Genomic DNA, 13,897 nt, shown 5'->3' on the forward strand with positions numbered 1-13,897 from the left:
AAGTAATAGCACCGTTCCCATCTTACAGAAGATGGACATCAAGAGACAAAGCAACCTGCCCAAAGTCGCCTAGCAACTGAGAGGCAGAGCCGGGATTCAAATCCATGGCTCTGATCTCTCTTACGTGACCATGGCGTGCTAGAGCTGGCCTGCCCTGGCTGCCCAGAGACAACCATGGGTCCGTTCAGGATCCACTGTGAGCCGGTGGTTTAACACAACCATTACATTAAATAAACACACAGTTAGGGACGCCTGGGTGGCTCAGTCAGTGAAGCATCTGCCTTCAGCTCAGGTCCACATTCTCAGCATCCTGGGATCCAGCCCTGCCCCCCATCCCTCTGGCTCCAGGGAGTCTGCATCCCCCACCTTGGTCTCTCTCAAATAAATAAACAATCTTTAGCAAAATAAAGTAATTAAATAAACACACAATTAAACCAATTCCACCAAAAGCAAGGGTAACAAATATTCAAATCTTATTATTCCCTAATCATCACCTTCTACTATTACCTATGGCCCTGAGGTCATGGATGTCTGTACTGAGTCTCCGTGGTGCAAGGGCTCCATGGCCATGGAGCTCTGCGGGTCCTTTCCTGGCTCCAGGTGCTTGGACGGTGGGTCCCTAGCTTGCCACCGCCCCCAGTGGGAGGATTTACACCCTGGGGACAGACAGGTGCTTCAAATCAGGGCTTCCCCCTATCCCCCAAGACCCAGAGGTAAAGCATCTACCAGCAAACCACAATAAGAACTCAATATGCCACTTCCTCTCCTAAGGAATTATCTTGATGACTCCTTGCTAAATACCTCATTCTTCATGAAACCCCCAAATATAACATTCCCCATGACACGTATCAATCCAGATTTCCTTCCTGTGACGTTTCACTTCCGGATGAGGAAGCAAGAGGGGCTTGTCTGGACAAAACATCTGAGATTTGTAAAATGCTGAAAGGGAGAGGAAAAGTCAGAGTCACAGAAGCCCCCTGACCCCCCGGGGTCACAGAGACAGAAGGGAGGGGGGGTTAAACCTCAGGGACTGCTCGGAAAGCCAGACAAAGGGATGCAAGCCAGACCCACTCTGTAGTCACTCTAGAGAGCCACAGGTGGGGAAGGACTCACTCCTCCAGCCAGAGGGCTGCAGGGCCAAGAACAATGTTTTGGTTATGTTTTTTCCCCTAAAGATATGTACGTTTCTGAAAGGCCAGAAAGACAGGGAGGACTGACAATTTAGTTTGAGGGAGGGAGGAAAAAAGACAGGAAGGAAATGCATTTGAATGCCAAAACTGGTTCACACTGATGTGAGAATAATGGGTGGATTTTGTTTTCGCTCAGTTTCTCTACACTTTCCAAATAGGAGATGAGCACACCCCCCTTTCTTAGTTGGGGGAGGGCAGAGGAGATCAACATAATTTGTCACAAGCAGAGCCCCTGCCGAGCAGCTGAGCCCTTTGTCCTGCCCTGCCCATCTCTTCAGGTCTTTCCCAGAGGGCCCGGCCCCTGGCCCAGCCTTTAGCCCTGGCTGGCTCCATGAAGGGGCCATTGTTTTCAGGATGACATCATTCTGTTGCCTGGAGGGTGAAAAGGAGCCCTGAGATTGGGCGCGGCAGGGCCAGCCCTAGAGAAAGCGGCCTGGCCACCTCACACTGGTCTCTGGGGTGGCAGTTAAATTCAACACACCAGCTGGATGCCCTAAGGGTGGCCTGGGAGCAGGACACCTTGGTGGGGCTCTGGATGTGCCCTGGCAAGCAGCACTTGGCACTGGCCTCGGGAGATGGAGAAAGGGGTCTTGGCAGCTGGATCTACTCCCCAAAAGGCTAGTCTCGGGAGCAATGGAACAACCTGTACCTGGCACACAGTAGGTGCTCAATAAGTGGGAGCAGCAGAGGTGAAGAGAGCCACAGGAGCGCTCCAGGCAGAGGGAACCAGGAAGGCAAAGGCCCTGGTCCTGGAAAGAACCCCAGACCTCCCTGGGCTGGACTTCTGGTGTCCACTCTTAGAAGGGGTGTAGCTGGCCTCAGTTTACCCATTTGCAAGATGGAGAGGGCACCACAAGGGGAACACAAAAATAAAGGAGAGAGGATTTTAGGAAGGCAGACATAACGTCGCAGGCCTTGCAGTCTGGTGGAGGGCACAGAATAAATGAGTGAGAGGAAGGGAGCACAATTGAGGTCAGAGGCAGGAAGATATTAATGAGGGTGCAGAGGAGAGAAACACTGCAGGGATTCTCCCCCAGCCTCAGCTCTCAGGAAGTCTCTCTGTGTGGAGGGGAAGAGAGAGGGAAGAGCATTCCAGGCAGAGGAAATAGTGAGGGCAAGCCCTCTGGGTCCGGGAGGAGCTGGCATAGACTGAAGAAGAGCAGGAAGTCAGAGTGGCAGGAGTCGAAAGAGCATGGAGGACAGCAGTTAAGAACTGAAGTTGAGAGGGAAGGACAGCCAGGTTTTGCAGGGCCCTGAAGGCCATGGTCAGAGGCTGGGACTTTCTAAGTCTGGGGTGAGGCAGGGGAATGTCTTGACTCCTTGGGTGGCTGGACAGAGGATGGACTAGAGGGGAAGGGCCGGAATGGGGAGAGTGGTAGGTTGACTAATGACCTCCCAAAACACCTGTTTACATCCTGACCCCCCGCACCTGTGAATGTGACTTTACTTGGGGAAAAAAAGAAAAGGTCTTTGCAGATGGAACGAAGTTAAGTCTCTCAAGACACGATCATGATGGATTATCCGGTGGGCCCTAAACCCAGTGACAAGTGTCCTTATAAGAGACAGAGGTCAAGTCCACATGAAGGCACAGGCAGGGACTGGAGTGACGCAGCCACAGGCCACAGAGCACCTGGAGCCACCAGAAGCTGCCAGGGGTAGGAGGGATCCTGAGCCTAGGCAGGAGGTGTGGCCTGACCGCACCTGCACTGGGGGCTTCTGGCTTCAGACTTGGAAAGGGAGAGGCTTCCCTCTGCTTCCAGACACGAGGGTTGTGGTCATTTATTAGAGCAGCCTGAAGAAACGGATAACGAAAGAAGCATTGATCAAATCAGGGCTTTGGAAGACGAGAGCCACAAACCCCTCTCCTTTCAAAATCTCTGCCACTTGCTAAGAAAAGGGTGTGTGTGTCTGTGTGCATGTGTGTGTGTGAGTGTGTGTGTGTGTGTGAGTGTGTGCGCGTGTGCAGTGGGGAGACGCTGGGCCCTGCTGAATATTTTAAGTATCTACTTCACTCCATAATTGACAAAGAACCAAATACTCCCACTCAGCCTGGGCTGGAGTACTGAACACAGAGCCTGGGCTCCAGTGCTCACAGGGGGAGCCCCAGGGCAGGGCATGGCTAGGGGCCACGCAGCACTGGAGTCCTGGCCTCAGCCACCCACTCCAGGTATGTGACCCTAGGCCTGTGACTCTGTGCTTCGACTTCTCATCCATGAAACTTGGGGCTAGCCCCCCACCCCATTTTCCACAGGGATGCCAGTTTCTGGCAAGAATCAGGTGCCTGCCCTTCTTTCTTTCCCTGACTCTGGAGATGGGGGACATACACAGGCTACAGTGACCAGTCCTCCAAACCAAATTATACACAACCAGCTCTCAGCTGGGATGGGGGGTGGGGGAATTGGGGGGGCCAATTCTGCCCCCAGGGGACACTGGGCAGCAACCAGAGACATTTTTTTTGGTTGTCATGACTGGGAGGGTGCTCCTGGCATGTCCCAGGGAGAATCCTTCCATACACAGGACTGCACTCTCCCCGCCAAAGAATTATCTGGCCCAAGACACCCAGTGTAGTGACACTCAGAGACTCTGATATGCAGCAGCAGTCTGATGATACGGATGGGTCTTTGCTATTTCAAGATCATTTCCTGACTTCTGGCACATGCATGATATAGTTGTGTGCTGATGTGTATCATTGTCCGCCTGGATCCTAGAAAGGACCGTTAGGGACAGGAGTAGTGTCTGTGTGTCCACTGTACACTACCTCCCCTGGGCTTGCACCCTTGGGACACACTCAACCCATGCAGGTGGGCTGAAAACACAAGGACATGAGGATACACAGGTAAGACACACCCTGTGTTTAGTGCAGAGCCTGGCACACAAGAAATGTCCATGGGAGGCCGGCCAGACCCTTACTCTCTTTCCTGAGGCAATTGATCTGGACACCCGGGCAGGTGGGACTTGGAGCCACAGACTCCAAGCCCCAGCCCCTGAGCCATCAGAGTGACCTGTGATGCGTAGTCGTAAAGCACTTCCTGTGTGGGGGGCACTTAACAGTGGCCAGGGGTGTGTGCTGTTCTTGCTCTATCCTCGTGGAACACCCACCACCCAGGTGAAAACCCATTTTACAGATAAGCACACAGAAGTCCAAAGAGGTGATTTAATGTGCCCAAGGTCACTTGGCCGGCACACGGAGAACTCGAAACCTGATCTCAAGTCTGTCCTGTTCCAGATCCCTCTGGGTAGCATTCCCTGACCCTGGAGACCCCCCACTTCCCGCTTCTATTCCAGCCTTGGCCTCTGTGGCACTGCCATTGTTCCTGGGTTCTGGAACTTTCTGTCTGGCCTCCACTTGAGAGTCCATCTAGTCTGCTGGGTTTCCTTCTCAGGCTCACTGGGTTGCAGCACAAACGTGCCTCTTCCTGTCTTTGTCGCACAGAGACAATGCGTTTGTTTTTCCCTCTTTCCCCCTTTTATTCCTTGGACTCAGAGGCAAGCCATTAGCAAATTATTTCAAGGCTGGCCTTAGAAAACATTTCAGGGCCTGCCTTTGAGGGTTACTTTATGCCTGTGATAGATTCTTCCACAGCGCTCTGAGTAAACACGAGCCTGAGGCTGGACTTGGAACAGAACAAACTTTTTAGATAAATCACGTACAAGTTCAAGTTGTAAGGACCAAAAGCCCGCTGCCCTCCCCACCCCAGCATGGGATAGTCCCCTTGTCCCCAAACTCTCAAGTAATTGTCTCTGCCTTTACCAAGTTTCCTCCTATAAAACAAATATTTAAGTGGGGCCCCCAAGTAAAAGGGGGCGTGTGTGGATTTTCCAGTTCACTGGGAATCTCTGAAGGAACGGCTGGAGAGAAAAGGTCTGGTTGTGGCAACGGCAGACTTTGAAGGCAATGAAACCACACGCTAGGCATGGCTGCATGAGCCCCATGTTTACAGGCACGTCCTTGCTGATAAATAATAATTGTGGGGAATGGAAACACGAAGTGATGATAATCCCCCTTTCGCAGATGAGGAAGCTGAGGCTTCCCTCATCCCGCCGAGTCCAAACATCGCGATATCCAACAGGGAGGAGGCGTTTCCAAGCGTGTGCATCCTCTGTCTGCCGGGCGCTCCTTTCGACCTCCACATGATGCCGTGGTTCACCCCACTTCACAGAAGAAGAAACTGACGCCTCCTACTGGGTCAAATCCCTCAACCAGGACATGGCAGAGTCTGAGTCAAGTTCTCAACTCCAACACCAGCTGGTGCTCACGGCTCAGTAGATGCCAAGTGCTAAATCTGGGGCAAGGGCCCGAAGCCCCGAGTTATTTAGCCCCTACTTACACAGCGACAGGCGCTGGGACACAATAGCGAGCAGAGAAGGCACAGCCTAACTGCATTCATTCCTCCACCAAGCTGGGAGGCAGGCCACACAGCAGCTGACATACCACACAGGGTGACAAGGCCTGAGAGATTTGAGCCAGTGCCGAGGGTCAAACAGCTCCGAGGGCGAGAGAGCTGAACATTAGCAAACCCCATGCCCTGAACTGCACTGCCACAGAGGGGATGGGAGAGAGATTCATAGAGACAGAGGCAGACAAAGAGAGACAGAGAGATGTGCACATAGAGACAGAGAGACAGAAACAGAGAGAAAGAGGTACAGAAAGAGTGAATGAGAGGCCTCCTCTCCCTGGCCCAGGAAACCCCTTCCAGATGATTCTTCCAGGGCTATACAGCAGCATAGACCCACCAGAAAACATGTCATATTAATGAGAGCTGCGTGTCTGCATCTGACCGCCTGCCTTGCTGTGTGATCCTGGGGGAGTCACCACACCTCTCTGGGGACACTGAGTCCCTGCACCCATCAGGGCAGCTGGGAGATTTCAGTAACCAGAAGCATGCAGAGGGCCAGCTCAGAGCCTGGTTGACCCCATGGCTTCATCGCTCAAAGCTGGGGCCCATCATGACCATCAGCTCATATCACCATGCTGAACCCAGAGAAGGAGTTGGCTGAGCCCTTCACCTTCAGGCTCTTTTGAGCTGGGCTGACACTGTCTGGTGGCAGAAGCCTCCTCTGTGAAAACAGCAAGCCCTCTCTTTGAGTTCAGCCCTGGTCAGAGAGGGGGGCTTCCCTGAAGTTATTGGGAAGGTCTGGGGAGAAAAAAGGAGGAGCCTGGACCGGGTAGTTCAAAGCCTGGGATCCTGGCCCTGGTTTTGCCATTCACTCACTGTGCTTCTCCAGGAAGGTGCCTTTCCCTCTCTGGGCCCAGTGCCACCTCTCTAAATCCTCAGTGAGTTTCCTGAGATCGATTCTTTACCATCTCCTAGGAGGAATAGTCATTGCACCCTGCTCTCCTAAATCCCATAGAGCCTGCCCAGAGTGAGAGAAGACAGAACCCCCCCACCCCCAGGACCCACACCAAGCCCCAGGCTCACAGCCCAGCAGGTGAGGCTGCCCACCCCCTCGGGTCTCCTTGGATACTCAGAGGCCACTTTGGAATTTCGTTTACAACAAGATAATAAAAGCCCTAACTCAACACACATGTGACACAAACACTTGGCCACCCTGGGAGGGTCAGAGGAGATGAAGCAGGTGCCAACTAATCCTCCCTAAAAATAGGGGAGCACAAGCATTTGTGTCTGGGATCTGAGTGTCGGCACTTCCAGATAAACCAACGGGCACAGCAAACCCAACCCACATGCCAGCCCCATCCTTGCAGACGCGGAATACGCTTCCTGACCGCTTCGGGAGAGGGAGTAATTCCACCGGCCCGGGGAATCACCTCTGATGCCTCTTTTCTGAGGCACAGGGAACAGGAAACGGCAGGGATTGATTGACAATGATTCTGGAAGAGGCAACTTTCCTGGTTGGATCTATGGGGACCCCCCTCTCCACAACTCTGGGGGAGCGCTGGAGGGGAGGAGTTTTTACTGTGGCTTTAATATTTAAAACAAAACAAAAACCCAAAAAACATAATAAGCTTACAAGGTCTGGTGGCTCCGAGTCCGTCTGCCTTTTCCTCAGGGAAGAAAATCTCTGTTGGCTGCGGGCGGAGAAGCGGCGGAAAGACTCCCGACTCCGGGAGGCGAGATGTCTGAAGGAGGACGTGCGCTTGAAGGGGGTCCGGCCGGCGGGCTCCCCGCTTGTCCGCTCGTGGCCCACCGTGGTGGTCACTAAGTTGAGGGCCTCCTGGAAGGACCTCCTCACAGTGCCCATCCACTGGGTCATGTGGGTTTGGGCCACCGTGAGTTTGTCTCCCAGGTAATCCATGGGGCCGGGGGAGGGGAGGAAGGAGGTGAGCGAGGGACAAAGTAATTTTGCACAGCCAGGGTCCACTCCCTCTTTCTACTTTCCGCTCCGCAAGTTCTGGGCTTGCTTGCAGAGAAAACCCGGCAGCCCTCTTCAGCCAGACGGGGAGTAAATCAGCATCGCGGAGCCAGCCGCTGGCGGCACCTGCGGGTCTCGCGGAGAATTGGGAGGCAGGTCAGGGTCGGGCCGGGCGTCTCGGAGTCTCAGGTCAGGGTCGACCAGGATTTGTAAAGTCAACACGCTGGGGACCGCCCAGCCCCAGCGGTGCTCACGGGCTGCACGGGCTGTGTGGCTGTGACTGGGAGCTTGGGGAAATGGAGCAGCACTCACTTCAGGGTGTGACAGTCCCCGCGAGGTGGGGGAGGAAGAGGCGGTGGCCCTGGGTGCCCCGGTGCTCACCGTCCCTCAGGTAGGCGGCCCCTCCCAGGCGCACACAGGAAGGACCCGGCGGGCAGGTTGCTGGACACGGCTCACCTGACCCATGCCATGCAGGTTTTTCGTCCTCTGGCCAGAGACTCTAAACCTGTCGGCCGGCTGGCAGCTAGCTCACTTCCGGAGGCAGCCACTAGGGCCCCCGGGTCCCCTGGCTCGGCAGCCTAGGATGACATCAGTCCCCGTCTAGGCGAGGGGCTTCGCTGCCCAGGAATGCAGGAGGGGCCTCGGGGAGGCGGCCGCCCAGGGAGCTGACGTCTGCCCCCATTTTTTTTCCTCCCCCAAGTCCCAACTCGCTCACCATCCTCTGGGGCTGATGGCGACTTCACGTGCCCACAGCCTACCCGCCCTGTGCCCTCACCGCGGGCTGCACGTGCATGCTCGTGGGCGCGCCTGGGTCAGGGATCTGGCAGCCCCGGGAAGGTTGGGATAGTTGAGAAACTGCCTCCAGGGTGACGGGCAGCATCTTGGGACCTCCTCGGCATCATGGTTGTCAGTCTGTCTCCCTCTGGTGGCCTGTTTCTCGGTCGGGTTTTCTGTTCCCTCCCCGCATCTCAATTTCCACTTGTTTGTCCCTGAGCTTGTCTGTCTTTCTGTTTCTGTCTCTCTCCCCTTTCCAGCCTCCTCTCTCTCCCTCCCTGGAAAGCAACACCCAGCCAGGTGAAACAGTCTGGAGGTCCCCCAAGGAAGGAACTGGGCAGGGCTGTACTGGAGTGCAGGCGGGGTTGCCATGGCAACCCCAGGCGCATCTGCCCCATCCTGGGGGTAGAGGGCTGGGCACAGAGAGCAAAGGGAATGATTCATGGTTTACACTGGGTCACATGAGCTCCTGGGTTTTAATCCTTGTGCAGCTAGAGCAGTCGGCATGGGGGAAGGGATTGGGGGGCAGACAAGACAGCAGCATCTGGATAACAGAGGAGAAAGACACTTGTTGAAGTAGCTTTCTCCCTCCCTCAAGGATCCATGCCCCCGTTATACAGGTGAGGAAATGAAGGCTCAGAGACATCAATTCACTCACCCAAGGTCACACAGCAAAGAGACCATGAGGGCATGGACGGAGGCCGCTCCGAACCCTCTGTTTTCTGGGTCTGACAGGGCACATGGCCTAGAGTTGGAGTTTGTAAATATTTATTGTTCGAACGCCGAGTCCAAGACTGAAACCTTGATTGGTCTGACTGCATCCCAAATGCCCTCCCCCACCCATGTTACCTCAGTTTTGAACAAATATTTGCTCCCCAGATGCTGATCAAAGGGCCTCGCTTGAGAAGGCTTTCCATCAAAGGGCCTCGCTTGAGAAGGCTTTCCATCTGGATTTCTAGTCCTTACGGCTGTTCATTCATTCATCCATTCACTAATTCACTTCAACATTCAGAGAGTACCTACACCAGGTACAGAGACTAAGAATCCCTGGCAGGTGGCTAAGACAGTGGCTAATATTCACTGGCAGTAAAACTGAGCCCCCAACGCCATTCTAAGTGTTCACAGGAATCAACTCATGACTCTTCGCATGAACCCATTTGACAGAGAAGGACGCTGAGGCTCAGAAATGCAAAGTCATCTACCAAGGTCATTCAGTGTGGTTCCAAGATGGCCCCCAGCCCTCCTTGCCGCTGTTATTCACACTCTGGTTTGGTCCCCTCAGAGCTGGGTCTCTGAGCCCAGGAAAATAAGGCAGGAGTGACAGGGTGTGACTTCCAAAAAGCTAGTTCACAAAGAGTATCAGTTTCCACTCTGCTCTCTCAGATGGTGCTGTGAGGACGAGCAAGCAGTCCTAGGGAGAGGACTCTATGGAGGGAATCAAGCCCGCAGTCTATAGCCAGCATCAGTGTGCCAGCCGTGTAGGGCCACCTCGTAAGTAGATTCCACGTCCCCAGTCAAACCATCAGATGCCTGGCTGCCCTTTATCTACCACCTAATGAGGCTCCCTAAGCCAGAGCCACCCCACCCAACTGCTCCCAAATTCCTGGCTCACAGACATCACAGGAGAATCAAATGCCCAGGGGCAGGGTGGTATCTGGTGGGTCAGGAAACCAAGGGCTGGTGCAGAATGAGTGAGGGGAGAAAGAGGCTGACAATGGGCTTTTGCAATATCCTGCAGATCTTATATGTCAGGAAGCATAACTCCATCACGAAGACGAGGAAACAGGCATCAGGCACTACATCCTGCCTCCATACGTGTCTCCAGCTCTGCCCGCCACCCCCCTACGCTCTCCAGGATCCCAGGGCTTCTGGTCTCCTGAGTTTGCCCATTTCCTCACGTGGAGTGACCATGGTCAGCCACCTGTAGCAGACGGGCCACTTCACAGCCCTGCTCCCCACCCCTCCCAGCAGGCTAGGAACAGCGGCGTGGGGGCAGACACGAGAACCAGCCGAGTCCTTCCCACCTGGCTCCAGAAAAGTCCCACCAGAAATACCTAAAGAGCTGGAAAAGGACACAGCTTTTTAATAGACCATCTGGACATAGAGGTGGGAAATCTGGGAACCTTCAGAGGGGAAAAAAATGCTAAATCAAAGCAGTATGTAAATCACCTTAAAGTGAGAACACCAGTATTGCCCTGGCTGTGATAAACAGGACACTTTTATCTGTAGCAGACATAAATGGAAATTGGTACATGATTCCGAAGGGAATTTAACACCTAAGATCCAAAGTCTTAAAAACAATGGCCTGCCAGGTAGCGACCTACATGCAGAAGCATGCTGAAGTCTGTAACTTACTTTGATACACATAAAAAATAAAAAAGTACTAATGAATGGATGGATGGGTAGATTTTTATAAAGCAAATTTAGCAAAAACACTAGCAATTATAAAATCTAGCTGGTGAGTCTATGGGAGTACCCTGTATATTTTTTCTGTATGTTTGAAAATTGTGGTAAAAGATTCCAGTGGGAGGATATGCCTGCCTTTTGACCCTGCAGTTTGTGATCCAATTCCATGCCCAGAAATCTGTCTTTGGAAACGAGAAGGATCTACACAAACATTTAGCTACAGGGATGTTTATATCACAGTCATATAGGAGATTGATATCTGTGTGAAAAATTAGCAGAAACCTGACTGTCTGACTAAAGGGGACCGTGTTCAGAGCTGTGCTGAGCTGTACTGACATGAGAGCCAAAAGGAAAAAATCAGGGATACTGATCCTGTCTTCATTTATAATGTTAACAGATTGTTCTTCATAGATTTTTGCATTAATTTTTATCATTTAGAGAACACACATTAAGAGGCACCTGGGTGGCTCAGTCGGTTAAGCATCCAACTCTTGATTTTGGCTCAGGTCATGATCTTGGGGTCAAGGGATTGAACCCTGTGTGGGGCTCCCTGCTCAGTGGTAAGTCTGTTTGTCCCTCTACCTCTGCCCCTCCCCACTGTCCTTCTCTTTCTCCCTCTCAAAATAATAATAATAATAATTACTTTAAAAATCTAAAAAAGAAAAAAAACACATTAAAACATTATTTACTTGGGAATGCAAGCTGGTGCAACCACTCTGGAAAACAGCATGGAGGTTCCTCAAAAAGTTGAAAATAGAAGTACCCTATGACCCAGGAATTGCACTACTGGGTATTTACCCTAAAGATACAAACGTAGTGATCCGAAGGGGCATGTGCACCAGAATGTTTATAGCAGCAATGTCCACAATAGCCAAACTATGGAAAGAACCTAGATGTCCATCAACAGATGAATGGATAAAGAAGATGTGGTATATATACACAATGGAGCCATCAAAAGAAATGAAATCTTGCCATTTGCGACGACGTGGTTGGAACTAGAGGGTATCATGCTTAGCGAAATAAGTCAATCGGAGAAAGACAACTATCATATGATCTCCCTGATACGGGGAAGTAGAGATGCAACATGGGGGGCTTTAGGGGGTAGGAAAAGAATAAATGGAACAAGATGGGATCGGGAGGGAGACAAACCATAAGTGACTCTTAATCTCACAAAACAAACTGAGGGTTGCTGGGGGAAGGGGGGTCGGAAGACGGGGGTGGGGTTATGGACATTGGGGAGGGTACGTGCTATGGTGATTGCTGTGAAGTGTATAAGCCTGGCGATTCACAGACCTGTACCCCTGGGGATAAAAATACATTATATGTTTATAAAAAATAAATAAATAAAACAAAAAGTAAAACATTATTTATCTTGATTACCAATTTTTTTCTGTGCCTCCTTAAATTTTGCACTACAGGCATATACCTCAGTCCCCTCATCCTGGTCCCAGCCCTGGATTTGCTAAAACAATACAGTATCACAGTTAAGGACCTGGAGACCTGCCTCTACCTCTCATTAGCTGTGAGATGCTGAGTACATTATTCGACCTCTCTGATCTTCAGAGATGACATCATCAAACTCATCATTACTGTTGGCACCACTTCCTGTGTTACATCATTGCATTACACCATCTGCTCCCCCCAACAATGAGATGAGGTCTGTCCTATCATTATTACCCCCGCTGCACAGATGGAAAAACTGAGGCATAGGGAAATCCAGTGACCAGCCTGAGGGCACAAACCTATTAAGTGGTGGAGTTTTCTCCCCCCGGGGCTCACACCTTTTGACGACTTAGAGGATGTCATGGCTCCACCAGATCAGTGCGAAGAGATGGAGGACAAGCGTCCAGACAAGCAGAGGAAAGCAAGGAGCAGGCAGGCAAGAGTGGTACGGAAGTGAGCTGAAAAGCCAGATTGCCTGCCTGCTCCCTCCTGGCTCCCTTTAGGTACAGTGTGGTCTGAAAGTGTGACTATAAAAAGCGTCGCTCCCTGAAAACTGGGACAGCACAAGCACTTTCCCCCTGGAGGGCTCTTTCTGCAAACTCTACTATTCTCTTTTTTTTTTTTTTTTTTTTTTTTTTAAAGATTTTATTTATTTGTCAGAGAGAGAGAGAGTGAAAGCGAGCACAGGCAGACAGAGTGGAAGGCAGAGGCAGAGGGAGAAGCAGGCTCCCTGCGGAGCAAGGAGCCCGATGTGGGACTCGATCCCAGGACGCTGGGATCATGACCTGAGCCGAAGGCAGCTGCTTAACCAACTGAGCCACCCAGGCGTCCCTCTACTATTCTCTCCAGGAAACTCCTGGGACGTTGTTGGGCATCAAAAAGGAAAGAAAGCCATCTCCTTACATAATTAATCCCCCAAATGCTAAAGACACTGTGAAGATCCAGGAAAAGCATGGGAATTTGATCCACGATGTGAGGTGGGACCCAGAGATCACCAGTTCCAGACAAGCATGTGCAGTTCCCAGAATGAGAATATCAGTCATTCATTCAGTCAACAAACACTCCCAGGGCAGTTTCTTTGTGGGAGCTCTGTGAGGGCCCAGATGGGGACTGACAGTCCCTGAGGAACTCAGCATAGCTCTCTCTTCTCAGTCATTAAGGGGTTGGGAGGGTATTACAGTGGACCACCTCAACTTGAAGATACATTTTCTCCCAGGAATCTGATAAAAATGTGCACGCTCTGGAGAATTCCTCAGGTAAACGAAGAAGCCAGAAAAGACATGAACAATTGCAGCACAAGTGCCAATGGCTATATGATGGCCAAGTGTGTAACATGCTGTGGGCATATAAGAGGGTGGGATGCTAAGAAAACAAGAGCAAAGAGAAGATAATCATTTACTGAGGATCTGCAATTGGGAGAGGGGTACCTGGGTGGGGTTTTAAAGGATGAATAGGAGTCCACTAAGAAGGATGAAATGAAGACCAACCCATGCAAAGGCCAGGAGGAGTCTTGCCTCTGGGCTCTTGGATGTGCTGTAGCCCTGCCTGAATATACCTTCCCTATTCTCCCATCTTTCTTGGACCTTCCCTCACCCCAAGACCACTGTTGGCCTTTTCCATAGCAGCCCCAGGAAGTCTCACCTGACCCTCTTCACGTTCTCCTTCCCAAAACACTGTACATACTGGGCCTGGAAGTACATCAACACTGCACTGCTGTGGATGTACTATGGTCCACAGCAGTGCAGTGGAAATTGCAGCAAGCATTAATTGAG

At 51.8% G+C, this 13,897-nt stretch overlaps 1 protein-coding gene across 7 annotated transcripts in view; it reads right to left on the minus strand.

The window, feature by feature from the left end:
- The window catches only part of KIAA1671 (KIAA1671 ortholog), a 187,187-nt gene that overhangs the window by 55,164 nt on the left and 118,126 nt on the right, over positions 1-13,897 (minus strand). The window contains exon 1 of one of the 7 annotated variants that reach the window (XM_059138796.1): positions 7,161-8,533. The exons of the other annotated variants lie outside the window; for them this stretch is intronic. Within the exon in view, the coding sequence (XP_058994779.1) occupies positions 7,161-7,445 (285 nt within the window). The 5' untranslated portion in view covers positions 7,446-8,533. Of the gene's footprint in view, positions 1-7,160; positions 8,534-13,897 lie in introns of those variants that run through there. 7 annotated transcript variants of the gene reach the window in all.

The sequence above is a fragment of the Mustela lutreola genome, chromosome 11 (genome assembly GCF_030435805.1).
Source record: "Mustela lutreola isolate mMusLut2 chromosome 11, mMusLut2.pri, whole genome shotgun sequence".
Taxonomy (NCBI): Eukaryota; Metazoa; Chordata; class Mammalia; order Carnivora; family Mustelidae; genus Mustela; species Mustela lutreola.